At 42.5% G+C, this 27,376-nt stretch overlaps 3 protein-coding genes across 8 annotated transcripts; all 3 read left to right on the top strand.

The window, feature by feature from the left end:
* Positions 1–1,977: 1,977 nt before the first annotated feature.
* Positions 1,978–9,036, top strand: LOC306791084 (uncharacterized protein). 3 transcript variants are annotated; one of them, XM_079287708.1, is made up of 12 exons: positions 1,978–2,030; positions 3,494–3,540; positions 4,477–4,554; positions 4,646–4,788; positions 4,879–5,001; positions 5,089–5,146; positions 5,297–5,587; positions 6,253–6,389; positions 6,503–6,619; positions 6,735–6,792; positions 7,281–7,346; positions 7,492–9,036. In XM_079287708.1, the coding sequence occupies exons 2-12, from the start codon at positions 3,516–3,518 to the stop codon at positions 8,481–8,483; spliced, it is 2,088 nt and encodes a 695-aa protein (XP_079143834.1). In that variant the 5' UTR covers positions 1,978–2,030; positions 3,494–3,515; the 3' UTR covers positions 8,484–9,036. The 3 variants fall into 3 exon arrangements, with proteins under 3 accessions (XP_079143834.1, XP_079143832.1, XP_079143833.1); XM_079287706.1 differs by having other exon boundaries at positions 5,294–5,587; XM_079287707.1 differs by lacking the exon at positions 1,978–2,030 and adding an exon at positions 2,164–2,184 and having other exon boundaries at positions 5,294–5,587.
* Positions 9,037–9,551: 515 nt separating this feature from the next.
* On the top strand, positions 9,552–18,069 carry LOC306790890 (regulation of nuclear pre-mRNA domain-containing protein 1A-like). Of its 3 annotated transcripts, none has more exons than XM_079287431.1 (7): positions 9,552–9,954; positions 12,233–12,362; positions 13,162–13,268; positions 13,985–14,079; positions 14,337–14,463; positions 15,033–15,208; positions 16,974–18,069. In XM_079287431.1, exons 1-7 carry the CDS (start codon positions 9,804–9,806, stop codon positions 17,070–17,072), a joined length of 885 nt encoding a protein of 294 aa, XP_079143557.1. In that variant the 5' UTR covers positions 9,552–9,803; the 3' UTR covers positions 17,073–18,069. The 3 variants fall into 3 exon arrangements, with proteins under 3 accessions (XP_079143557.1, XP_079143556.1, XP_079143555.1); XM_079287430.1 differs by lacking the exon at positions 16,974–18,069 and adding an exon at positions 15,650–15,967; XM_079287429.1 differs by lacking the exon at positions 16,974–18,069 and having other exon boundaries at positions 15,033–15,633.
* A 190-nt stretch (positions 18,070–18,259) lies between these two features.
* On the top strand, positions 18,260–27,041 carry LOC306791311 (uncharacterized protein). Of its 2 annotated transcripts, XM_079287965.1 has the most exons (13): positions 18,260–18,566; positions 18,848–18,916; positions 20,852–20,876; positions 23,492–23,578; positions 23,662–23,801; positions 23,907–24,026; positions 24,126–24,171; positions 24,439–25,387; positions 25,547–25,643; positions 25,780–25,845; positions 25,963–26,064; positions 26,214–26,472; positions 26,633–27,041. In XM_079287965.1, the coding sequence occupies exons 1-13, from the start codon at positions 18,513–18,515 to the stop codon at positions 26,878–26,880; spliced, it is 2,262 nt and encodes a 753-aa protein (XP_079144091.1). In that variant the 5' UTR covers positions 18,260–18,512; the 3' UTR covers positions 26,881–27,041. The 2 variants fall into 2 exon arrangements, with proteins under 2 accessions (XP_079144091.1, XP_079144092.1); XM_079287966.1 differs by lacking the exon at positions 20,852–20,876 and having other exon boundaries at positions 18,500–18,566.
* The last annotated feature ends 335 nt before the right edge of the window (positions 27,042–27,376 follow it).

Below are 27,376 nucleotides of genomic sequence, written 5' to 3'. Positions count from 1 at the left end.
GAGAGAGAAGGTCACAGCAAAGCTGCAGATATCTCTCTGTACCTCTGTACAGCGTTACAAGAAATAACAAACGGCTAAACAATATGTGTGAGCTCTTATTTCTGAGAAAGATGAAGAGAGATTGAAGCTTCTGTGTCAGTCCCAGTGGATTTACTAAGGCTGAATATGTGAGTCTGTTTCATAAAGCAAAACGGTGATTGGATTAGTTTATGTGTGACTTCTCACATACGCTCTTCTCATGACACAACAAAGGCTTCACGAACAGAGATCTGTAAATCAATGTCAAATAGTTCCTCTAAACTAGGCAGAACTAAGTCAGGATACAAAAAGATTCAAGATTTAATTGAAAATTTTTATCCACACATATTTCCTTGCTGGTGTTGAAGAAAAGTTTCTTTCGGGTCGAATTCTGTAGCTGGTTCAGATGAGTTTTATTCACAGTGGAGACAGAAGGATTATATACAGGTTTACAGGAAATAACAGTTAAACAAAAGGTGTGGGTGAGGCTGAGCTTCTCGGGACAGTTAAAGGAGATTGAAAGTATCTGCACCCAAGATGTGTATTCGTTTTCATTCCAGGGAGCGAGTTGGGCCTCGCAGGTCTGTAGTGGATTTGGCTCAATACAGGTCTGATTACAAAGCAAAAAAAGGTGATTGATGTATTGAGGTGTGACCTCTCACAGGTCTGGTCTGGACTGTCTTCACACTACACCAAAATGTTTCACTCACAGAGGTTTGTTAATTATTGTAAAATAGTTTCCGTCTGCACAGAGGATACTGAGAAAAACAGCACTGGAAGGAATACACAAATACACTGTGAACAGAATAGAAAGTAAAACTAAAAGGTGTCATTTCTTCTTCTGGTATTTGCAAGTCATGCAACAACTGAGAGGAGATAGCTGGAGAAATATTCTTCTTTTTACTCTTCTGCATTTAAGTTACAAGTTACTCTGCAGATTCTGATATAATCAACAAATACATTATTGTGTTTTAATATAAGTTAAGACACGACTTAATTGAAAGATAGCCCATTTACCAGGTACAATCTGAAATGGGCCATTCTGCATCATGAGTACTTTTACTTTTTGCACTTTTGGGATATTATTATTATTTACTTAAGTAAAACCATCTGAGTACTTCTTCCATCACTGACCTCAACCATCACAGCTATATGCCTAACAACTGTGGTGGAAAATGATTTCACCCGCTGTTTGAGTCTTTTTAAGCTGAAATATAAATAGAATATTGTCAAACAGAACTTGTCTTTAAAAGTATTTATTCTTGCAGGAAGAGGCACAGTTATACAGAGTCACAAAGAGTCTGTGGAAGTGTGTGCTACAGAGTTAAAGTCACACAGAGTTATAAAGAGAGTGATCAAGCGTGGGGGCCTGTGCACTGGAACATCCTGCTCCAGGCCGTGGCAGTTAAAGAAGTAAAATAAGTGCTTCATCTGTGTAACAACAGACACACAGATATATATGTTTTATCCTTAAGGCATAAACATGTGAATAATAGGTGCTTTTTATCCAAAACAGAGAAGAAGAGGATTTGTGTTCAGGCTGTCAGCTGCATGGATCAGTTACATGTTGCAAGCTTATAATGGTTGGTTTCACAACAATTTATAAAAAAGTTCTACTGATAAGGATATAAAATACTCATAAGAATATAACAGCAAGATACATGTAAGCATAACACAAAGGATGAAGGTCCATTACACAACCCTAACCATAATTATTGAAACCAAGTCTTAGCATTCAAAGAGTCATCGGAAGTAAGATGTCTTCACGGTGCAGAAATACCCTTACTATGATGGTATGTTTATGTTATCCTCACACACACACACAGCAAGACCTGTTGATTTGATTGGACACAGAAGAGGACTTTGCGCCGCTGCTCACTCCCTGCTGGTACAACCGAGAATAAACAGTTGCATAATTGTATCCACGTTGTTCTTGAATGCTACTTCACGGATTTCAGACTTGGAGTTCCTCGAGCTAGCACCAAAAAGACGGACACACTAACTTTGTAACGGTAAGCTGCCTATTAGCTAGCTAGTCTGTGTCTTTACCTTGTTAACAAGTCAACTAGAATAGTTTCGATGACAAATTGAACTCAAGCGTGTTAGTTTTGATGGTTTAACGTCATCACAACTCGACACGTGTCGGGTTAAATTACGACGACAGGGGTAACTTCTGTGAACTGTGGCGAAGTTTAGTTGAAATGATAGATAGGTAACGTCGTGGTTTAGATTGAATTCTTCGCCGTCATTGTGACAAACTTTTCTTATCTCGGGTTGTTCGCTCCTGACTGGGATTGTCGTGTACAGCGGTTAACTCTGTGACACTGAAACAATAGTGAGCCACAATAATTAGATAGGTCGCTAGATATCTGTTCATTGTTGGCGTTATTAAACGTTAGATTTAAACTTTTTTTAAATGCACTTTTGCAACCTAATCGCGAGGAGACCATCCTCCATGTATTGTGATGTTGCAGCGACATCTCGTGGTCGGTTTAATTTAGACACTCCATGGTAATGGTGTCAGTCGTCCTTAATCTATTTGAATACAAGAACCTAACGTCCAGCAGATGCAAGTAGGATTGGACACAAACTAAATATTTTAAACAAATGGTCACAAGTTCATTGTCGACATTTTCATTGCCATTCTGTTTCTAGGGCATCAGCTTTGGTCCAAGTTTACTTCCGGTCAGCTGTCTGCTTTAACAAAGTTCAAAGTTTGCTTTATTGTGAATTCCACAATATGTACCGAACATACAGAGGAGTTGAAAAGACGTGTGTGTGTGTGTGTATATATGTGTATATATATATATATATATATATATATATATATATTAAAAAAAATAAAACAAACGTTGCAACAGGAAATACAAAGGTGCCCATTTCGCATGTTTATGTCGTGAAGTTTGGAAGGATCTATATAATGTCAACAGTTTACAATATAGATGGCTATATGCACACGACATTGGCTGTTTCTCACCATGAATGATACTACTAGCTACTAACAATTGTAACATTAATTAGTTGTAATTGTCTTAACTCATTATGTGAAAGCCGGCAGTGTTGCCGTCGATGTATACTAACCATACAAGTTTGTAATGTGACCATTTATGTTTTATTTTTTAGTTTTATTTTGCAAACATTTTGTGAATTCCGTAATCTTAAGGTAAGCTTTGGTAAAGGGAATAGACTTTACGTGATAAAATAAGTATTTTGTATGACGTGAAGTGAAGGAGGCTTGTGTAGTTATGATGGTGGTGTCATTACTGACCCTAAATTAATCTCATACTCCCTCTTCTCTTACCTTTTCATTATTCAAGTATGTTTCAGGAGGTTTTTGTACATTCCTGTCCGTTTCCGATTTTGCTTCACTTTTCATGCTATTTTAGAGGGGAACCTAAAACAGTCAAGGCATCTGGACACAAGCACACTCAAATTACATTGACTTACTGTAAACTCCAACTTCACCTGTATGCAGGTGGTGATTCTACATCTGCAGCATGCAGCCGGGTGAAGCACAAAAAGGTACGTCTTTCTCTATCTGCATGTGGGCTACCATGCTAACTCCACTCTTTACTAACCGTGACAGCTACTGTTGTACAGTAATGTTTTCACCTTGGGAGTCTTGTGTGTGTAAATGTGGTTTGGGAGACACCAACTGTAGCGGGAACTACTGCGGAAGTGTTTCTTGAGTACTTTACCAGGTGTTTACATTACTGTCTGTCTGTCTGTGCAAGATGCTATCGTGAAGCTTTACAGGTGTGTAGTTGAGATAAAAATGAAGGCAGAGTTTGAAGATGGTTTGGGATGAGCATGGTGCCAGAAGTTGGGGGAGTAGGAAGTAGAGAAGGGGCCATTGCCCCCCCCCCCCCCCATCTGTTAAGGCCACAACTTCTGGACACAGGGAGAACCCCCCCCCCCCCCCCCCCCCCTTGCAGCCATGCTGTCTCAATCGCCTCCAAAACAACAGCAGGTTAAAGTAAAAATCAAATGGATTTATTATCCGAGAAGCATAAAAACAGTTACAAATCGAATCACACAATTATTAACAAAACAAACCTCTATATATATATAAAATCAAATGTGAGATCCAATCCGAGCCACCCAGAAGGCTGGTCTGCCTCCTCGGTGGCCAGCAGAAGATCTGAAAAACCCCAGCGCTTCAAACCCTTTGTCCCCTCAAAGTTGCATTCCTCAGCTCATCGATCAGCTCACTGATTGGCTGAAGTCCAACAAGCCCCACCTGGGCCTATGCCCCATTGTCCTAAACTTCACACCTCTCCCTGCCACTACCACCCCCACTCCAGCACATTCCTCAAACCCCATCTCACAGACACTGAATGCATGAAATAAAACTTAAAACCCTCACACATCCCCCCGGACCGATTTAGAGTTGTTATCTTATCTCTAGACGGTTTCTAGTCTGTACCTAAGTTTGTCTGATGCATTCTCTGTTCGTAGGATTCTCTACCAGAAGCCAGCTGTTCAATTCTCTGAGTGTGTATCTGAACAACAAGAACAGACTGCAACCCATTATTGGTCTGTTGAAACAACTCCCTATATTTGTGTGTGTATGCTGTATGTGTCGTGTGTGTGTATTGAAATGATTTGTTATTCTATGTACCTTCAGGCCTGGGCAGCATTATAGAATGCGTGAAGGCGGGTACACAGCACAGAGAAGTGTTATACCTGTGTGAAGTGTGTGTGTGTCGACTTAGTAAAGCCGACATGCGGAACCACATCATGGGAAGCATCCACAGATACAACTACGTCGTGAGTAGTACTGTAAAATAAGTCCCGATGGCACATTTTTGTGCTGCCTCGGATTGTAGTTTATTCACAGGTGGTGCTTTTGCTTGACAGAAAGCCTGGCACCCCCACTTAGTGTTTGAATGGAAGGAGATGTCGGACCTGTCTAAACTGGCCTGGCCCCTGATGGAGATGGCCACGGTACTTGAGGGGAAAGAGGGACCTGGAGAAGTCCAGGTATGATCGTTTAACTGTGCATGTTTTGGTTTGTAGTTCCAAACAGTGCAGGTGTACTCATATCTCTTTACACCTTTTTATATTCAGTGGTTAGAGGTTGACAATGCTGTATACCAGAAGATGGCAACACACAGTGAGAGTGCGGGTCAGTGACTATTCACTTGTTTAGAACAGTGGTTCTCTATCCCTCTCCACCCCTTCAATCCCACCCTCTGTCTTCTCATTTCCTGTGCCTATTATTTATTTTTGTAAAATGATTTCATCAGTCGCTTTCTCTTTTTAAACACGACAGCAGTAACTCTGATAACACTCTTAAAAGATGGACAGGGTCAGGGTGAACCTGGGAGACATTCAGAGACCACATCTGTGCAGCTGGAGCACTATCCCATCCAACCGCAGAGGATGGTTTTGGTCTCCCAGAACCCAGAAAGACGGTCCAAGAACTCCCTCGAGACCTCAGCGGAGGCAAACCCGCCTTTTATCGAGTCAGAAGGCTGGTTAATGGACACGTCGCCTGAACCCTCGGTTCTGTCGGAGAACGGCAACAGCTTTCTTGACGGCTACACGGGAACCGAGCCTCTGATTGGTGAGCACAGATAAAGAACAGCAACGGGTGCTGGAAAATGCAGAAACTTATTTTACCACGATTTTAAAAGTACGCATTTATAATCGGTTGTAGGATAAGACATTTCCGCACATGTGGATTTTTGTAATGCACTGAAGCTGTTGTCGTTACTTGCACCATAACCAGAAATAACTGCTAGACATCAGTAATTCACAGTGGTGAGAATTCAAGTGATGAGTGTTACTGCAGATGTTATGGTTTTAGATTATTGATCATATTCTAGATGAGATGATCAATACCAACTTCATGTCTGTATGATTAATATGTAGTTTAGTATTTCTTGACTGGGACTAGTCGTACATGAGTCTGCATTAACTATTCAATATATTTTATCCCCCTAAAATAGCGAATTTACATTTTTACACTGATATGTTTCTATGGATTGAACAAATCAAAGAGATATAACATGTTTCGTAGTTCACTTTAGTGATGCTGGTCGTGGATTTTGTTCCTTTTGTGGACAGCGCCATGCCGTTTGTTTCCAGTCTTTGTGCTAAGCTAACCAGCCTGAGGCTCCATATTTATTGTACAGCCCTGAGAGTGGTGTTGATCATATCTAACTCGTGGCGAGAGCGCAAAATCCAACTGTTGCTTTAAGAGAAGCTGCTTATACATGTTTGCAACAGGTCTTTTCCGCGTGGTTGAATGTAGAAGTGAAGATGGCCACACGTACTGTTTCTTATGTCACTGCTGCCGCATCCGATCCAACAAAACGGACATCATTGATCACCTAACCAAATCTTCCCATCTTGTGAACTACTTGGTCAGTTTTGTCATTGAAATCATTAATAACAATACGTCACCACTCCGCATCCAAAGGCTGTAGAGAACATGCAAGGGTTTACTTTTAAGTTCCCTGAAAACGTCTGTGTTTAGATGGAAATTCATCCCGAGGAGGTGGAGGTAATGATGGCAGATATTAATGACAACTATCCGCTCCTCCAATCACTGGCCGAGAGAGTGGAGCGAGAGGAGGGCAGAGGAGAGCTGAAGGTATCCCATTTACGTTTAAGTACAGATCATCCTGCTCACCTGCGTGTAAGTGAGGAGTTCACTTGCTCTCATCTGTCCGTCAAAAACAAAATGTTCAAACGTCTCATGTTTCCAGGTGGTCAACGCACCAGAATCCCTGTGTAGACTACTGACGGGCAAAAGTTACCACTGGTGTAAGTACCAATGCATGCCCATCCACTGTCGTAAACCAATTCACCTCTTTAGCTGCAGCTCTCTGCTCACGATGAGTGATTTGTGATGTAAGTACAACGCGCCATTGAGGCTCCGCCCTGCAGTAATCACCCAAATCCAAGGTGACCACAGCCTCTGTTCTCCACCACGGAGCAACGTAGAAACTTTTCCGGACATCTTTTATAGTATAGGAAGGAGTGAGTTTTGAGAGCAATTTATACTTAAACTTTTTAACTTGCATTAATAACTGTTGTGTTATTCAATGCCTTCTGCCGTCTCCATTCTTTGTAGTTCTCTTTATGCCGCTGTAGTCTCTTATTTTACCTGTGTTCAACCACATCAATGTTTCTTTTTCAGCATTTAAACATGTTTTTCTCAACTCCTTACTTATTCTTTCATCCAGTGCATTGTTAGTGCAAAGACTTGTGGCTGTTTTGTATACTCTTTGAATTGTTTTCTTCTTTTACAGGCATAAAGATGCTGTGTAATAGATGGGCACATACTGACATCCAAAAGGGGAAAATAGCCGTCAAAGGTTTGTGTCTTCGGAAGCAACAGTTCACTCGAAGGGGATGAAAACTCTGTTCTGTCTCTCAGCAATTCAACATTTATTTTTATTTTTTGTAATTTCTTGTTGTTTTTCAAGTTCTGCGGGTCGAATTTACACTTTGTCTTTAAAGGGCCAAGTGTGAACAAGACTTCAAATGAAGTCGTGCCAGAAAAATGTGCCGCGCCGCTGTCACAGTGGCCAAAAACGTTGCCGGCAAAGAGGAAAAAGAGGAAAAGGACCACTCCTGTGTTCAATGTAAGCCTGCCTCTCACCAGAGGTGCAATGCTGCTGGAGAGGACCTCTTTCAGCATGGACCGCCTCCCCGTGTCTCCTGCTTACTCCGACTTAGATCCCACTCCCTTGCCAGAGTCCCCGTCAGAGGGCTGTGAGTTGGACTATGACGTGGGATTGTTTGAAACTGACCACGCCGAACACACCTCACAACATCAGCACGGCCTCTATGGTGGAGCTGCAGACGCCAGTCAATACGTGGAACCAGAAAGAAACGTCTCGGTCACTCCGAATCAAGAGGCGGATGCTTATTTCAATGACAATGAACACTTCCACCGGTCAGAAGACTCGACTGCAACGAAACACCAAAAGGTTTATGGGGAAAATAGCTGCGCCGGACAACATGGTTATCAAGAAAGATCAAGTGAGAGGTTTTACAACGAAGACCCACAGGCACAAACGGAGTGGCGGCCACCTGCTGTCTCCTACGCTCAAGACATGTCGTCTTATTACTCTCACTACGGAGGAGAGACGAGCTGCGCTGACCAGTGGTACAATTCGGCTTCACAGTGGAACGTCGGCATGAGAGCGTCAGGAGGAGGACACGAGATGAACTCTGATGTTGTGGCGCAACAGTATTACTACCAACAGCTCCAACAAAATCCGTCCATGGCACAAGGCCATGCAGGTCATCTGGCCGGTGGTGCGGGACAGCACGGTTATTCTGGTGAATATGCTGCTCATTCAGGTGCTGCTTGGGTCAACGGTCATCCTTGCTTAGGAGGTCCCTTCGCTCACTGGGGCGGCGTTGCACCGCGGCCTGCCGCACCGTTTCACGAGATTGAACAGAGACGATGGCCAACGTACACGGGAGTTCACCATTGGTCATGATTTGATGATTTCTGGAAGCTCGAAAATTGAGCAAATCCCATTTATGTCTGGAGAGCCCACGTTTAATTCTGCTTATGTTGCCACACTGAAGGCACTGGTGATGGAGTCACGGTTTCTAATTGTGCCGTGGCATATTTTTATGTTCCTCTAAAAGAAATGGTCTGTCAGAAATGGGAACCTCCTAATTGACGGATGTTTCTCCTGTAGTGATACAACCTTCATAGCCTCTGAGGTCTGTGTGCTTTGGCCTCTTTCATTCTCAACGTTATTCATATGACAAAGTATTGTTTTGTTTTTTGTGTTAAACTTATGTTGTTTTTGTATTCTCTGTTTTTGTTGTGTGAGAATAATATTGTATAGGTTCAGAGCAACAACAGAGAAAATCTAAAGGTTTCAGATCACACTGAGGTTCTGTTTTATAGTTGTCACTAAATGAACTATATATGTTAAACTACAAATGATACTAATATCTACATTTTTCTATTTCTTTTGCACCATTGTGTCAATGTGACGGCATCATGTTCAAGCTGTGTCTGAATAACTTTAAATTCATTAAAGCGTTGATGGCCCACTTTAGGTTTGTGCTTGAGTGTATTTTTTCAGTTTGTTTTGGATGGCTGTTTTTTTGCGGTCATCAGTTGACATCACACGGTTAGGTAACATAAATATATGTACATATTATAATACATTATATAAATATGTATGTACTGTATGCTTAAGATAGCAGCAGCTACTGTAAAAATGCACATGTCCAGAGCTGTGGTGCAAAACATGTTTTGTGAACGTCTGATGTTTAAATGTAAGATTTTAAATCAAACTTCACGTTATGAAGGGTAGGGAAAGTTAACTAGGATAGATTTAAGTCTGCAAAATCTCAACGCAGTGAAATTCAACAAATTTCGTTGTCAGACATGAGTGGGAACGACACACGTGTACACCCAGTAACCAGTGGTGTGTGTGTGCTGTAATCCACGACCTTTTAACAACGCCCATTCATATTATAAATAGCTGCCAGTTGGATTATCATAATCACATCTGTAAATTCCATTGGACTTGAACGCAGCGTGCGGAAGCAGCTCCTGCAGGAGTTCAAGTGCTGTGGTTTGTCTCTAGCTAAACCCGAAAGGCAGCTTCACCTCAACTCTAACTAGTTAGCATTAACAAACCAGTCTTTGCATATGGAAGGCAGCGGTTTACATTGAATTTGGATGGGGCTAAAATGCATGTAACGTTAGTGACTGGCTAACTGGCTGGAGATAACGCATCTGGGAGAAACCGTAAAGCCGCTCCCAGTGTCGTAGATCTAATCTACTCGTCAAGATGTCAGCTTTCTCTGAGGCGGCTCTAGAAAAGAAACTGTCCGAGCTCAGCAACTCGCAGCAAAGTGTGCAGACGTTGTCGTTGTGGCTCATTCATCACAGAAAACACTCGAGGACCATTGTCGGTGTTTGGATCAACGAACTGAAGAAAGGTAAGGTCGGCAAAAGCTAACAGTTTAGCTAGTTCCCCCACAATAAAGAACCACACTAAGTTGAGTGTAGCCTCTGGCTGCAGGAGCTGGCGTGCTGTGGGGCTAAAGCGTTATTGTTCATGTCCAGCTAACGTGATCATAGCTCACTTTAAAGCTGTTGGGCATGGTCTCGTTAGCTCAGCTACTGCTAACGCTAGCCACGTTAGCACTGGTAAACAAGATGACAGCACACATAGTTTAGCCCTGACACGAGGCCTCCATAAGATACCTCACGGTCGCAGGTGACCTTTCATTCAGATATTAAAAGCCCTTAATTCTGTTATTGCGGCACCACGTGGCGGACTGATAGTTAGTGATTAGCTGGTGGAGCATTTAGCAGCTGAAGAGGCAAAGAGTTGGGAGACCAAATCAGAGCATCCAGGTGTTCAGTACCAAGACTCCACCTTAATGCTGATGTTGCTCCACATCTGTGGGATGTGTAAGTATCTTTTGAAAGGTGATACTATATAAATGCTGTTTACAGCTTGTTCTACTGCCACCAAGTGCACAACAAATCAATTCATGCATCTTAAAGGTTATAATTGATAGATTTATTGCAAGAAAGTTACACTGAACACCAGAAATAGGTAAGTCAATCAATGACTTCAACCTCACATTCATGTGGCCAATGATGCTGCCTCTACTTAGTAACGTATTCTAGCTGCTGCTGTTTGTCGCTGCTGGGATGGACTTGCATTTCTTCTGGGATGTAAGAGAACTTAAGCTCGACCAAAAGGTGGTTTCTCAATCATTTTGTTTCCTAATTTCTTTCTCACTCGTTCTACTCTCAAGCACTGACACACACATTTGACTAAAGTTCAACTTTGGATCCCCCGAAGGCTTCAAGTGTTCCACTGACGCTGTTAAGGACACAAGATACACTGAAGTTCAGTCAGTGTGATACTCAAAGGCTTACGCAGCAGTTGGCGTGAATGAAAATAAAATAAACTACATCACTGGAAAAACCCAGCCCAGTGTTGCCAACTCTTTTCCAATGAAAGTAGCTTATTACAGTCCTGAGACAGCCACAGATATTGGATTTTTAAAAATGTTTATTCATTGATTGCTGTTGGGATGTGAAGAGATATTCAACAAAAATATCAAAAATGTTTTTTACGATTACCAACCCTACCTTTAAGGCAGCAGCATGCTTTATTTTTGTTGTTTCTTTGAGAGTCACTGAATAATAAACTCCTGTGTCAATTCGATATTCAATATATCATTTTATTTTTGCCTTATTGTCACTATAATAGGTTTACAAAACATCATTGAAAAGACTTCTTTCACTGCAGAAAACATGATCCTGAATATGTTGAACATTGCTGTGTAACTGTATTGTCATGGCGTGCGATGGATTTATAACACGTTATTATTATTATGCATCAAGGTGCCATTCAAAGCGACTACAGTAATCAGACTTATCCACATCGGATCATGACCGTTGACGTTAGCGGGTTCACAAATGTATTTAGTAGATGCGGTTACAGTAAAAGTACATCATAGATTTTTTGTGAATATTCTTTAAAATTCGTTTTAAGAAGCATATTGTATGGCTGTGTGGTATTACTCCAGTGGTAGCTATTACTGGCCCACTTTTCCTTTAGGGTGCTGTTCACCAGCCTCATGATATCTCCGGAGCTTGTTGTATTTTCGGAGCGTGTCTGAGGACCTGAAGGAGTGTGCCGTGTTAATAGCAACGGGGACAGTGACGGCACATTCCTCTTGAGCTTTACGCTCGGCTCAGTGTTGACTTGTCACCGTTCCAAAAACAACAGAGAGATAAATGCACCATGATAACGTGACTGTGCCATGAGGAACATGTTGGTGGATAAAACACATGCACAACAAGCCGCGTGGTTAGAGTGAAGAAAAGACAAATTGCACGTGGAATTGAATTCTTTCACAACCTGTGTGAGTTAACGGTTGTTGCCGGACAGATTGTGTTCTGAGCTGTGACTGATCGCTGTGAGTGTGACATGCTGGGTTTGATACATGGAAGAGTAACTTAAATACACAACAGTCTGGCTTGGTGGGAAAAACATGGCGTTGGATTTACAATTTTGGTATTTTTCTTCATGTAATCATTTCATGAAGAATGAAATCGATAATCTGTCGTATAATCTTCAGCAGGGTAATTGACCGACCGCTGGGCTTAACGTTCAGTCGTGTGAATCATTACCAAAGGCCTCACTTTAACGTGTGTGTGTGTGTGTGTGTGTGTTCATTTAAATGTATGCAGCTCAGGTGTCACGCAAGCTGACCTTCGTTTACTTGGCCAATGACGTCATTCAGAACAGCAAGAAGAAAGGACCGGAGTTCACACAGGACTTTGCACCGGTCATCGTCGACGCGTTCAAACATGTGTACAGGTCAGATTTTCCCCGTCATTGAGGACTGTGTAATGTGTGTTTTTCTATTGTTCGTCTGTTGTTTAAGCACAGGGTCATGGTACGTGTGGTAGTCAGGAAACTAATCCAAGTATCACAATGGGAAAGGGAAATAACTTGATTACTTACCTCAATACCAAACATGCAAACTAAGAAAAGAGAAAAGAAAAATGCAGAAATATCGCCATCATTTTGATAAGCAGAATATAATATACAACAACATCACTTTGTGATAGCTTGCGCTGTACTTTGATGATGTTCTCCTTTTCTGCTTTACATACAAAACAACGGCAACATTTCCACCCAATGAAAGCATTCTTTTCACGCAGTTAGAGTCCATTCTGTGAGACTGGTGTTGTAATGTGTGTGCATGGTACTTGTACAATGTTCTGTATTTTAAGATGTGTTTTGAAATTGTAATCCTGTTTATAATCCCTGTTTTGCTAAATGTATCGGTAATCTGATCAAACTTTGTTTCCTGATCACGTAATGCCGTTCCATGTATTCTGTTACTCTCCAAGCCTGCTTAAGCAGTGACTGTTTTTAATATATTGATGCACAACTTTGACTTCAAAATCAACAACACAAGAACTTGATTTATGCAAGAGGGGTTTTGTAAACACTCGAGAATTGCAGCTTAATCTGTGATTATTATCTCTGGGACCACCGGATGGGAATAACCTAAATACGTCATGAATTAAGAAGAATTTATCTTTTTTTCTTCCTGTGTTGTTCAGCCCAAATGTCAGCTGTATGTCCTGTCTTGTGTTTTCCTGTCCAGAGATGGCGAGGAGGGCTATAAGAAGCAGCTGGGTCGGGTTTTGTCGATCTGGCAGGAGAGAGCTGTGTACGAGAGCAACCTGCTGGATCAGCTCTCACAAGTCCTTTGTAAGTTCACCCAACGCGAACGCTACTCAATACCAGCGTTGGTATGGGCGCGTTACTGAAGTGCTTACAGTTATTAATCCAAGTAATGCTGCTTTACTGCGTTAACAGAACGCAAATGAGTTGTTTTGTGCCGGGTGAGTTCAAAGCAGGTTGGTTTGCATCTTCGCATCACGTCAAACTGAACTTTCAGGCAAATGTGAGGCTGAGGCGTAGGCTACGTTTTCCTCATATGACATCGGCCTGTGCTTTGACAACATTGCCTGTTTCAGTGTGTGTTTTAAAATGCATCTTAGAGATGATAAAGATGATTGATTCATTTGGTCATTCATGAAGCCCAAATTCGTCTGTGCGGCACTTTCAGTAGATTTATTCATTTACTTACGGCGCAAGCGTCAAGTTCCTGCCACCGGTTCTTAATGTGTGTCAATTATTTTAGTAATATTGACGACGACCCCCCCCCCCCCCCTGTAATCTGCAGGAACACAACAGTTTAGCTGAGCGTGCACGTGCCACTGATACATATGGCACGGTTCGCCGTCATACTATCATTGTTTTAAGTGGATGCTGGTGGTCGTAAGAAGTACATGCTTAGTCTTTTAGTATTCATAAAAAACTATCTTATTAGAATCAAAAGTGAATATGATAACGTACCTGGCTGTTTGGCTGGCAGCTGACGCTCATGGAAAGCTCTGTTTGTCTTTTATTTTAAACCCGAGATGGAGAAAAGAAGGCGAAGAAGAGGGCGTATGAGGAGATCCGACCAGACGATGAGGACTTTGCTTCCCAGAGTTCCCCAGCTGAGCCCCCACAGGTGATTGCCTAAACAAACGGCGTTGCCATAAATACAGGGTGTTAATGAAATACACTGTGAACCTTTAGAGGCCCTTTTTAATAGTGCGTCTTACAGCGGATACAGCTGCCTCTGGATGGATTTGTATCGCAGTACTTCCTTTCTCTGTTGCTTCTAATGTTGCTCATACATCCTCATGTTCACTCCTAACTCTACCGTACTTCCTTAACGTCTCTCCTTCCTTTGCTCCCCTGCTTCTCATCCTCCCGCTACCTCAGACAGCGGAGTTAATCCGAGCTCTTCAGGAGCTGGAAAATGCCGCCTCTGGCGACTCAGTGCTGCGTCAGCGCATCTCATCCCTTCCTGCTGAGGTGCAAGACACGTCGCTGCTTCACAGGATCACAGGTAGGAGGCAGGACACTATTGTACACACACGTATGTTCCACCGCTCATTAACACGGACCAGTGGTCAACAAATACCTGCCCTGCCTAAGTGTCCCTCCCAGAGAGTTTTAACGATATGATATAGTGGAGTAGACATTTGACTCTCCCTTTTTGCCTTTCTCAGACCTCATTTGTTCTCATTGCCTCAACAGTAGATGATTTTTCTAAATATTCCAAAATGGTTCACTGGACCTTTTTTAAAAGTGTTGCAATGATCTGTGTGGAAACCCGTATCTTCTGGAGGCTGAGACGACACGTCATTGAACCACTTTGACACACTGTTACATTAAAGAGCATACCGAGCGTAGCGGCCTTGCCTTCGCTCCAAAAAAAAACAAACGTTAAAAACAAACCGAAGTGCCCTTGAACAGGACACGAACAAAGATAAAAATGGCTACCATCTAGCACAGGAAACCATGTTTGATTTGCCAGCGAGTACACCGTGTCTACCAGTGTTGACGGATGACTGAATGGCCTCCAGCTGAACCCTCTGTGCTGGTTATGCTCTCTTTGTGCTCTCTGTGCTTCAGATAAGGAGTCGGGGGAGCGTCTCTCCCGGCTGGTGGAGGAGGCCTGCATGGTGCTAGCGGACTACAGCGGCCGCCTGGCGGCAGAGATCGATGATAGGAGGCAACTCACACGCACACTTACGGTCTTCCTGCAAAGCCAGAAGGACGGGCTGACCCAGAACGAGCAGAAACTAGAAGTGCGTACATCACTTTTCTTTCTTTGGATTGCCGTGTGTCTGTTGTCCACCTCACCTTTGTGCCACGTCATTATTGTTTCTGGTGTTCATCTGTCTTGCGTAGCTGTGTGCTCAGGCTTTCTTTTGAATCACCGTTTGTTTTCATGTATTTCAGCATGTTGCATACTTCTGCAGAGTGCCTGTCATGTTGCTGAGTCAGACTCTAGGTTTCAGACTGTAGATTCTAATGTGATTGTCGGGCCTTACAAACAGGAGAGATACACTTGGACTCACTGTAATATTTTCCCCTCTCACAAGGAAGTACTTCTTCTTTTAGCCTCTGTCATTTAACCCGGTTCAATCTTTACTCAATGTATACTTCCTTCTCTTAAGGTAAGTATCAACCAAAACACTTCATCTTGGAGAAACTCAACCACATATTCTCTTTTTTTTCTCTCTTAGCAATATTCAAACTGTCCAGCCTTTTATCCACAGGATACCAAGAGGATAAAGCATTTCATATTTGTATCTTCACTCGGTCAACTCTTTTGTAATAAAAAACAAACAAAAAAAACTGAAAATAAAAAATAAAACTGATTTTGTGAGTGCTTTTATTTTGCGGTTACATGTGCAGCTCCTGGTGGAGATGGTCTATAATGACAGTATTTGTTGTTTTTCTAGTATTGACACAGTAAATGTTAACTTCACACTCGAGGTTAAATTGAGCTCGATTCAATAAGAAATCCAATCGCTCAAATAGAGGAAAATGTACGACGTTATTACAGGTCAAAACAAAACAAAGAAGGTTTTTAGGAATCTTGTTACTGGGCAGGATTATTTTGCCTGTTTTTGTCAGTATTGGAGACCTGATTAGATATTAATGGAAACTCATGTTACAGTGTGACTCACACTAAATTTGGTGAGGAAATGTGTTTTCTTGCACAACACACCTACATGCATCCGCTGTAAACGTACACAACAAACATGCAATGCAGCAGATATGACACCTTTGAGTGACACTACATGTTACTGTGTCTTTAAGGAGTGAAACACAATATATAGATGGCTTTCCTGGCTGACTTTCTGTTACATCACAGCCATGAATTCTCTTATCGTCTGATCGGCCACTATGGCTTCCCTGCAGATTTGTTGGTTGTCTTGAACAGAGAGTAAAATAAACCTAAACACTTGAACCCTCTTTGCTTTGTGTATTTGGGGGGAAGAAAGTTAGTCTCTATTTTGATGATCTTACATAAGTTTCATCGATGGAGGTGAAAGTAAACCGGGTAGCAAGTTAGTCATGAAGCTGTGGCAAAATTAGTAATACATCTTTCTTTTTTCAAATCTCATAATAAATGCAGGTGTTTTGAAAGAGTTAAATGGGTTGCAGGCTTAATGGCTAAAAAAAATGTGTTTAACATGATCACACAACTTTTTGTATTTTCAAATTCAACTTAAGAGTGACAACACATGTTTCATGTATTTGGCCACACATCCAAACTTTGTCATTAAACTTAAGTTAGACTTTTAACGAACACCACATTCTGATTGACACAATGCAATACAAAGTTATATCAATGATATAACCTTATTTCTATTTTTTTTTTAACGGTCTTCATATCTTTCTATTCACATTTTCTAATTACGTGATGTCAATTACAACTGTCCACTTGCCACAAGCTGTGGCTTTTGGGACTTTGAAAAATTCAAAAATCACAATGTCACTCATTCAAGCTATGAGATATTTGAGCTCTGATGAACCTTTTTCTGCTGTGCACATTTTCAGGAATACAAACGCAAACTGGCAAGGGTGACCCAGGTCCGGAAGGAGCTGCGTGCGCGTCTGAACAATCTTCCAGGAGGACTCTACAACTCTTCCAAATGACTCAAGTTTCACCTCCTGACCGGATAACCTGACCCTCCTGCTTCTGCAACATCTCAACCTGTCTCTTAGACATTTGATCAGTGACTTTGCCATATTCTTGGTTTTGGAAAGTGTCTGTGTGGTGACCTGTCGTTCTCATTCTGTCTTTAACATATTATTTATCCACATGGCTTTTATGAACAGAGTGTCTTCTTTTTCTGTCTGTGAGTTCATATCTTTGTGCTGTATGTTATCAGTACATTGAAAATTAAGATTCGTACTCGTCAGACAACAAGCCCCTCTTGGTTTGGTCCCTTTAAAGTGGCATCGGTGATGCTGGTGTGATATTTTTGTATTCATAGTGACTTAAGATAATGCACCAGAGAATCCCCCCCCCCCCCCCCCCCCCTAGTGTGATCATGTATAATGTTTTCAGTGTTTTGGATTGTTTTCACAAGTTTATTTTACTAGTCTATATCTGTAAATTAATCTGTCTAACTCTTGGCTGTATGTCGTTGTTTTTATGCAGTGTGATAATGGCCTCTGAAGAGAATGTACAATTTAAGAAACCATATTCTGAAGCTGAGCTGTAAGCCATGTCCCTGAAAGCAAACCAAAATGTGTAAACATCATTTACGCAAAGCCTCGTTCTGCGAGGGGTTTGTAAGTTATGGTTCTATGTACATATTGAAATTTGCATGTAAATATGATAGGAGTTATACCTGTAAATGATTTGTATCATTGTCGACGGGGCGTGTGGTGAAATGGTCATTCAGACAAATTACTGAGCTATCTCTCTGTAGTCTAAAGCTGCTCAGACCTCCACTGTACTGAAATAATGACCGAAGGAGCCGGTTGTCTTGTTTACTGTATCACACACTGCTTCATAGATTTATCCTTAACTCTACTGAATGCTGTGCAGACGCCTCACACAGCTTGATAGGTGCCCCTCGTTTCCAAAGCCAGACTTAAGCTGTTGTTTTTGTACATTTAAAAGCAAATTCTTCTTAGAACCAAATAAACAGAAAATGTACAAATCTTTGCAGTCTTGTCTGCAGTGTACAGTATCTAGCAACTCGATTTGATCGCATGTGTTGGTTCTGGCCAGCAGGGGGCGTGAACGGACGTCCATCAACAGTCACGGAACTAAAACGACGTCGCTCATGTTTCCGACGGAGAGATGTGCACAAACACAGGAAGTAGCCATCAGCAGCAGCATTTTTTTAATATAAATTTCGTCGCTTGATGAATACAGAAACACCTGAAGATCATACAATATATGCAGTACAACCCACATAAACGCTAATTTGCAAGTATTGGCAAGATTAAACGGCGCGAATTGCTAGCTAGCTCCCAGTAACGTCACGTTAGCTAAGCTACTAGCTAGCGTTAGCTTGGTTGTGATAAACGTTTGCTAAGGTAACGAAGACAACGTTAACACTAGCCGTAAAACATCCAACAATGGACAATTTCGAAACACCATACGAAGATGAGTCCTCATTTGTTCAATGCACGGTAAGCTAGCATTACGTTACACTCAGGTCTACCTAGGTTAGCTGTAGCTAATGCAGCCGATTCACCTTAGTGGTTACTGTTGTGGCTGTAGTTTGTGTTGCTATTGACTTTGTACAAACACGTGTTTCTAATATTGTATTCGCCTCATTTACAGCTATACAGATGGACTAATGTCTGCTTTAGTTGGGCTATGTGTATGGTATGCTATAACTGGTTGTATATCATACCGCCATACGCAGCTGTGATACTGATTGATTTATGTTTTCTGTCTTTGAATCCAGATCTGTGATAAATTCATGAAGGGTGAAACCTTGTACAAGATACACCTGACTACACCGGGACATAGAAAGGTACACAGCAAAGTTTACAGGTGCAGAGAGCTGCGCGGTCTGTGAAAGTATTGTTGATTTGAATGCAGCTTAAACACCCAGTGATAAACTAATAAGTTAATGGGCAGTAAGCACGTTTTCTGTGACTTGTGTTTGTTCCATGGCCTCTTTTTATTCAGTCACAGGTCTTCCACAGGTCCAAGATAAAACTCCCAGCAGGAAACAAAGAGCATCCGAAAGTGATATTACACTATATTTCCAAGCCATCAGCAACATCTGGGGACTTCTTTTTTTCAAGACAGTGTTGTATTTGTCGTGTATTGCCTGCTGGTTTATCCCGTGACCTTACTTACAAATCCGTGAAGGTGTTCCACGTTTTTGCTCGGGCAAACTTGAAGCCGAACCATACCGTGACTGAATAAGTGTTAACGGTTCAGTCCCTTCTTTAGCATCCAGGGAAAGTGAATGCTTACCAACAAGTTGTCTTTGACCATTATGAAGACTTCGTCCAGGTCATTTTGGAGGAGTGCGATGTCTTTGTAGAGTGCATCTTGCAGTCAGTTATTGGCACATGAGAAAGCAGTCAGACTGACTTATACGACTTGATCTGCATTTCTGTTATTTTGTCTCAAATCATCACATGTGGACGATTGTGATGGACACAATTTTTATTTTTATTTTATTTTACAAAAGCAGCAGGTTTCCTGTTTTTGAAAGACGTGCTTTGCATCACAAAATGTCTCCTGTTTTTTAGAGGTCATCACCTATAAATCCACCTGCATTTTTCTTGGTCTGAGGTGGACAGTAAACACAACTTATAGCCATGGATCCATCTCTCAAGCCACACCACTGGAATGGTTTTGATGGTTTGCACACGGCAAACCATGAAGCCTGAACACTGGATTAATTTGAGCTTGATCACTGTCTTCAGTGGAGCCCGGTCAAATGGTCTTCGTCTTCTTGTGAGAGACCTGTTGGCAAATGTCCTTTTCTGTGGTGTCACATGGAGGATGTGCTTAATCCTCTGTCTAACTGCACTGTAATACAAACATGTTCTGGCAATTTTCTTTGCCTGCTTTGTATCGAAAAACTTACCAGCCCGAGGACTTTCTGTAAATCTTCTTCTGTGGCTTTTAATTCACCAAAAGCTGCAGCACTCCCAGGCAAAACAAGTGGGAATGCCATAATGTGTCTGCATTAGACGGTTTTATGTTGCGCGAGTGGAGCCAATCACAGGCGACTCTGAAGATTCATGTGTTGTTGGGAAGCTTCGACAGCTGACCTCCGACTCAATTCTTTCCCACTGTTCACTGATGGAGTCAGGCCTGGAGTACAAATAGGAAATACAGAACAATATTTTGACAACAGATGCTAACTAATTGTCCACACGCTATCTAGCTACAGCAGCTTGTCAGCAACTTCAGTCCTTCGTCAGTGTCTACTGTCTCCACTGGATGCATTCAGACTAGAAGCTGACATTCTTTTCAAGAGTTCTGTGGGTCACGGGAGTCCTGTGGGATGTCAGTTCATTTCCCGATTCATCTCGTGCCTGGGACGTGAAAAGAAGTCATCTGTGCCGCCGGGAACGGAATCATAATAACAATACAGCAATAACGCTGGAATGTCTTTACTCTGTCATGGGATTGAAACGGGACTACGGTTTTGCCAAATACGCAATCACTTACGCTCGTAAGCAAAAGTTACTTGAACATTGGTCAAGCACGTGTCTTGGGCGTGTTGATGAAAACTGGATACTGCTTCTCCGCATATAGATATCCATCTTCACGAGGATACGTAGGCCTACCTTTACTGCGCCTCAAGTGAGCCGTGGTTTTAATTGTTCGAGAATATATTCACCCAATGATATAACCCTTTCTCTGTTTGTAGCAGTGGTGAACCAGTGTTTACCCAGCACTGATTGACTTAATTGTGTTGCTCTCCTTTCGTCCCCGGCAGAAAGAGGATGCCCTTGTTGCTTCGGGTAAGTACCGTAGACTTCATCTTCAGCATTGTCATTTTTTTACAATCTGGCTTTGAGTATATTTGCAGTTCTACTCCGGCCTAAAGGTAACCGAGGTCGCTCCGATCGTTGCCTCGGTGTAATGGAGACTATTTTGGTCTAGATCCATCAACGGCTGTGATCCTCTAAGAATGACTATGAACTCAAAACAAATCAAAGGACATGTCCTTGGTTGGACTGTATCCTACTGTGAGAATGTGTGCAAGCGCTTTATTGTCAGATATAGAAACTTGAAAGTCTGGTTTTTGAATTTGTATGCTGTGCAGCCAAAATAATGTCTACACGACTTGATGTGTGCTTTTTGCCCTCGGCTGTTTTCATGCTTTGGCGTCATTCCCGTTAAGGGGAATCTTGACTAACCTGCACAAAGCCCTGATCATACTCCACTGAACACCTCCAGGATGAAAGGGAACGCAGACTACGAGCCAGGCCGCATTGCCAAGCACATCAGCGGCCGACCTCACTTATGCTCTTGTGGCTGAACTGGGGGGGAAAAAAATGTTATGGAAAGCCAGATTAATGCCGATGGTTTTGGAATATGGTGTTCCACAATCCCACAAGTGTTAGATTGTCCATGTACATGCCATGTGTATGATCGACCATTGTGCAGCACAGTTAGGTTGTGCAGCCTCAGATGTAGAGGCGTCGGGGACTCTGATTGCAGGACAGCCGAGCTTTGGCCGCTTTGAGCTGGGCTGGGGAGAGGCTTCTTCTGCGGTGTGGTCTGGTTTGGAGTCGGTGGGCACAACTGGTTGGCTCTGAGAATGCTCCTCACTTTCTTAAGTGGACCTCTTGAGAAAATATATAAAGACCCCCCCGTAGCTGAGAGCGTGCCCTCTGCTGGTGTCCTTTTGCGTCAACAGAAATGGCGCTTGCATGCCACCTCCGTGGTTCAACCCACAGAAGGGTGTTACAAGGTAACTGTAGGTCGCAGAGGCCTGCAGTGAAGCCTGCACATACAACAAGCCGATTGTTGAATCCAACTTTCGGTTGGAGGTGGGTTCAAAATGGAAAAGAAACGGTACGTTCATGCTCGTTGCATGTATAAGACACACGGCCACAAAAAGGTTTCCAAACGACTCCTGTGCACGTTTGCTGGTGTGCCGCCTGTGGAGGCATGTTCCACTCAGCTGTGTGGGAATGTGGTTCATGCTCAAACACACAAAGGCAGACTTCTGTTTGTTTAGACCGAGCAAAGAGCCGTGGCATGCTCATGCTTGAGCTAAATACACATTTTCCTGCCACTATTTTTGGAGGTAGGAAAAATAATTTTTCCTTTTTAATTTTGGTTATGTCGGTAACATCAGCATCTAACAGCTTTTGTCTTTTAAGATGTCACAGTAGGTAAAGGAAGTAATGCCTCCTCAGGCATTTTTCTTTTCCTGCAAAGTAAGTGTTTGTATACCTTCTTTTTTTATTTTTTAAATCATCTTGGTCAACATGAACCTGAAGACATTCGTACAGCAACACCAAAGAGTCATGAGAGACGACCTCTCTGCTGATGTAAGTAGAGCAGAAGACCGACGTGTTCAACGGTGAAGCATTGGAGATCATACATAAAAACCCCATGTATGGTTACTCAGTTGCAGCATTCAGATTTCTGACGTCAGTATGTGAAGTGGAGAATTCAACACTTTGTGGCTGCAGTGAAACTGCGTTTGCTTCGTTCCTCTTTTACTCCTCTTGGCCTGTTGTATTCTGCAAACGCGATACTCTGTTCTCAGCAAATCCCATTTGATTCGGCCTCCGTCTCCTCGAGGCTGCGGTGGTCTGGAACACGGTGAACACGAAGGACGGTTAGAACTGAAATACAGTGACGGTGTTGCTACATCTTAAACAACTAAATTACATGAAAGGTGATGGAAGCAGTCCACTGGTGTTTGTACAGTTCTGTGAGCCAACCGATAAAGTAAGTTCATCTCACAAATGATATTACGTCAGATAAACAACACCTAAAACGCTTTTTACACTTAAAGCTGCTACAAGGAACTTTCGTTTTGGGTTGAATTTGGCATTGTTTGTCGTGTTTACGGGCCCCGGATTCCCTTTTATAAAACCTGCCAAATTACTGCAGCAGCATCTGCCCCCGCTCAGTCCTGGTTCCCCCCTCACCCCAGTGGGCCCAGCTGTACGGCCTGGTTCTCTAGTAGTGTGGCGTCTGTGTCTGCTCCTGGTAGGAGGAGGAGGAGGAGGAGGAGGAGGTGAGCTCCTCTCCGGCGTTCCGACTGCAGGTCGAAGGCGGCAGCGAAGAAGGATCTGGGTCTGTCCACAGCGGCCTGGTCGCTGCTGGAGGCCGAGACTAAGGACTCGCCGGGAAAATTGTCACGATTTCACACAGATGACGAGCATTGCAAATAACTAAACGGATAAAAGCCAATCTTCTCGCTTCTCGGTTAATTATGAAGGTCATATTGAAGCAGCGCTATTAAATAGGGACGGTTTCATTACCAGTTAAAAGTTCCTCACAGTTACCTTAAAGTAGACCATGCACTGTGCATATATTGTATTATCTTTAAAAGAAACACTCTTTGTTGTCACGTTTTCTTTTGCTAACTACACGTGTTTGGGTTTCTCAGGGTTTGCTGTCAGACGTCCCGGCATACCGGAAATTCAGGACATAGTACAATATCTGGATTACATGAAGCTTGATGAGCCCATCATTGGTGAATAACTTGATGCCATTTAAGTCCAATATTTTATTTGTTCGTTTAAATCCTATTTACCTGTTTCTGCTTTTATTTCTTAGGTTTGAACTATTTGGAGGAACTGCCTTGTGATGACCAACAGGCAAGCCCCAAATACACATGTAAGCTCTGTTACCAGAAGGCAAACCTACTGGAAATGGTCCATCATGTGATTGGACGTAAACACCGGCAGAAATATGTGGTAAAGCATTGTGAATATTCTCCAAACATGCCAGTGTTTGCTTTTACTTTTTCATTAAAAAGGCGAAACAGATTGAGGAATGCTTTACCTTTTGTCTTTTTGTAGGAAATGAAACGGCCAGACTTGGTGACCTGGAATTCACAATCCATAATAACCCACGGAGGAAAGATCGTACGAGCCAGGGCAGAGATAATAGAGAGACAGGACGGACGAGGAACTCCAGTGGTGGGCGACACACAGATCTCGGCAACCAGACATGTTGAATATTATTATGTTATATGTACTTTTCTGAGAGTAACGTGTTGTTTGTGTTTCCTTTTTCAGCTCATGGCGAAAAAGGGGATAGAGGGCAGATTGAACACCTCAAGAGGTACATTAATTCTTACTGTGAATTCTGTGTAATAATTTAACTTACGGTATTTTGACACTATAAATGTACCGAGCAGGGTGTTTTACAGAATTTCATTCAGTGCTAAACTGTGTGGCTTGGGAGTTATTTTTGTTGTAATATGCTTTTAATCCTTTTCAGAGAATCTGATGGAATACATCGAAGTCACTTAATAAAAAAACCAGCTCATACCAGCAATACTGTACCTGATATTTTTACTTTAACTGTGTGTTTACTCTTCTTCCCTAGTTCCCCCAAGGCAGAAGCAAAACAGGGATCGGAACATTATACAGAGTTTGACCCAACGAAATGTGCCGTCACTCCTGCCAGGCCTCATGGACTACCGGGATGAGCACTCTCACCCAGGGAGGTGTCCCCCAGATACAACCCCATTCCGTCCAGAAGACACCTACATGTTGGACAGAGACAGACCGATGTACCCACAGGAGGACAGTCTGGAAGAGGAGCTGCAGAGGGCAGATCACAGGCAAAGTCATACGTACAGACGAGAGTATAGAGACCCAGATTATCGTACGGAGTATAAAGAGGAATACGTTGAAGATCCACAAAGAAGAGCCGCACCGGAGCCAGGTGGCGATCGCAGGTACGAGTCAAGGCAGGAGATGCCCCATGGCCAGGCCCAGCATGTGGAGTATTACCCAGACAAGTCTCCCCCGTACAGAAAGCCCTTCCCAGAAAGAGATCCACTGAAGGAGTTCTACACTGAGGAAGTGAGGAGGCGTGGGCAAGCTCGTTCTGAGTACTCGCCCTCGCAGCCGGTGCACCCCGAAGACGATGAGCGGCGGTGTTCTCTGGACAGGGAGTCTGGCAGACGTGAAAGTATGAATGGAGCAGGCCGGCAGGGGTCGAGTGAACCGGAGGCCAAGAGAAGGAGCTTTCCCACAACTATGGAGAGTGACCAGACGCCTGAAGGCCGCTTGATTCATTTCGTCAGAGATTATCGTCACGAAATGAGAGAACCATATCAAGAGGAGGCGGTTGCCAAACCTGGGCAGAGCAGAACAGGAACCCTTACCTCCCAGAGGCAAGTGGAAGCTACCAGGGCCATGTCTGACATCCCGGAGCCATTCAGGCGTTTCCTGAAAGGGGCCGCTAACGATGAGGGACACGGTAAAAGAAAAAGAAAGAGTCGCTTCTCTGATGCCACTGCAGAGGAGGCGGAAACAACGACGGAGATGTGAGTGACAATGTACCTCGTAGGTGTTCTGTAAAGATTGCTCTCCATGAAACCGGCTGGCTGATACCTTTTTCTTTTTTTAAAATGTTTTATATTGTTTGACTGAATGCTTTGTGTCTTACATTATCTTTCTGGACATGTTTTGATTTATGTTTGCAGGTTCAGCGATGCATATGGACCTCCAAATCCAAAGTTTGGTGATCGTCCCAGACCCGTCCATGGAGCACAACATCCTGACCGATACATGGAATCGCAGGTAGTCAAATGAGGCTATTTGTTTTGATAAACTAGTAACCTGCCCAAATGTTACAATGCTCACTAATCTAGAAAATGCACTCACTTATGTAGTTTAACTGCTGTAATGATGTCAAACCTGTTGTATTTTTTTTTAGAGCCTGCGTCATACTGAAAGCTCCCAAAGAGACGGCTCTGAGTCAGGGGATGTCTTCGATATGCTGGTAAGATTTTATATTTGTATTTGGAACGTAGCAATGATGTCACAAATCATCTGTTTGTTGTGCAGCCATTCATCAACGGGGGGGCATCTTAACTATGTCTTTTTCACTCATCACCAGAAAAACATTGAAATCGAAAATACAGATGAGGCGGACTTCCTGAAGAACAAACTTTGCGACCTCCTGAAAGAATTCAAGACCAAAAAATCGGAGAAAGCTGTGGTATGTGTCTCTTTCTAACTAAACGTGTCGTTTAATTCTCTGCCTGCAAAGCACTACACATGAATTAAAGCTAGGGTTGGTAATGTTGAGAAACTAGCGAGAGTAAACTGGATTAAAAGCTTTAAAGAAATATGTTTTTCTTGCTCCAGCAAAATAGCCACGGTCGAGTAGCCATCTCCCAAAAGTACAACAGCTTTAGCCCGGACCCTGAGCTGTCTCCAAAACATCAGTACGACACAACCCACAGAGAAGACTCTGACCTTCGACGACCAGAAGACCTGTACTTCAAAGAAGATCACAGAGGAAGAGGCTGGCGGCAGCATGAGCGTACACCGGAAAAGCAGCTAAATGAATACCACCACCCTGTACGCGGGGAGCCTGGACAGTCCAACAGAAGACTCTATGAAGGTATACATTTATACACAAGTCATTTGAAGCATAGGAAGGAAGAACTTCATGTTGTGTAATAACTTATTATCAATAAACTATGTTTTCCGGTTCCCTCTGTCAAAATGGGTCTTTTACACTTACTTTCATGCAAGTTCTTTTCCTATTGTTTTTCTTTCAGAGGTGTTTGGGTGGCCCAGGACGCAACATGCTAGCCATCCAGATGAGCCAGCACGGTATCCTGATAGATTTGAGGAACCCATGCACCCGCTAGACTACCCACATGCTCCCGAGGAGTTTAGGGACTCCCAATCCTTTCCACCTCCGCTCCTCATGGAACGAGGACACGGGATGGACATGGGCCTTCGGTACTCCAAGAACCTGGACAAAATCACCTCCACCCTCCTGGAACTTGTGGCAAGGAAATAATTTCCATAGAAGTTATGTAGATATAGATATCCATAGATTTGATGAGGTGCTTTGGTTTGAAAATCTAATTTCCCTCTTCCTTGCAGTTTTTTTAAGTGTTTTTTGCTTTAGACATTTATAACGTTGGTTCTCGAAAATGTTTTTAATTTAAGTGTGAACATTAAAACATTTATCTACTGTGGCTGTCATGTCTTTAAATTATTTATATTACTCTTACACCAGCAACAAGTTTGAATATTGTTATTGTAATATTAGTCTATAACTTTGCAGCAAATTTGATTAAATTAAACTTCATTTAACTGAACCCAGCTGGTGTTGGTCCTGCAGACATTTGTGAATTTCTGGTCCAATGTAGGAGTTTAATGAAAACTTTAAATTATTTTGATAATTCAGTCAAAGCTGTTCTAGTTATTGTTATTATTAGCAGCAGTGGTATTAATGTTTTATTTTATCATTGTTACACACAGGTCATATGGTGTAATTGGAGTATTACTCA

This window comes from Melanostigma gelatinosum (assembly GCF_949748355.1).
Source record: "Melanostigma gelatinosum genome assembly, chromosome: 17".
In the NCBI taxonomy this organism is placed as follows: domain Eukaryota; kingdom Metazoa; phylum Chordata; class Actinopteri; order Perciformes; family Zoarcidae; genus Melanostigma; species Melanostigma gelatinosum.
This window is presented reverse-complemented; position numbering and strand designations above follow the sequence as displayed.

What these genes read in the sequence shown, in the direction of transcription:
- LOC306791084 (XM_079287706.1), top strand. Translation starts at nt 3,516, where the DNA reads ATGCAGCCGGGTGAAGCACAAAAAG. An exon ending in GCCGGGTGAAGCACAAAAAG is followed by an intron (nt 3,541 to 4,476) that starts GTACGTCTTTCT and finishes CTCTGTTCGTAG; the next exon opens with GATTCTCTACCAGAAGCCAG. An exon ending in GGGGAAAATAGCCGTCAAAG is followed by an intron (nt 7,347 to 7,491) that starts GTTTGTGTCTTC and finishes TTGTCTTTAAAG; the next exon opens with GGCCAAGTGTGAACAAGACT.
- LOC306790890 (XM_079287429.1), top strand. Translation starts at nt 9,804, where the DNA reads ATGTCAGCTTTCTCTGAGGCGGCTCTAGAAAAGAAACTGTCCGAGCTC. An exon ending in GCGTTCAAACATGTGTACAG is followed by an intron (nt 12,363 to 13,161) that starts GTCAGATTTTCC and finishes TTTCCTGTCCAG; the next exon opens with AGATGGCGAGGAGGGCTATA. An exon ending in TCAGCTCTCACAAGTCCTTT is followed by an intron (nt 13,269 to 13,984) that starts GTAAGTTCACCC and finishes TTTAAACCCGAG; the next exon opens with ATGGAGAAAAGAAGGCGAAG.
- LOC306791311 (XM_079287965.1), top strand. Translation starts at nt 18,513, where the DNA reads ATGGACAATTTCGAAACACCATACGAAGATGAGTCCTCATTTGTTCAA. An exon ending in CTACACCGGGACATAGAAAG is followed by an intron (nt 18,917 to 20,851) that starts GTACACAGCAAA and finishes CGTCCCCGGCAG; the next exon opens with AAAGAGGATGCCCTTGTTGC. An exon ending in AACACCGGCAGAAATATGTG is followed by an intron (nt 23,802 to 23,906) that starts GTAAAGCATTGT and finishes GTCTTTTTGTAG; the next exon opens with GAAATGAAACGGCCAGACTT.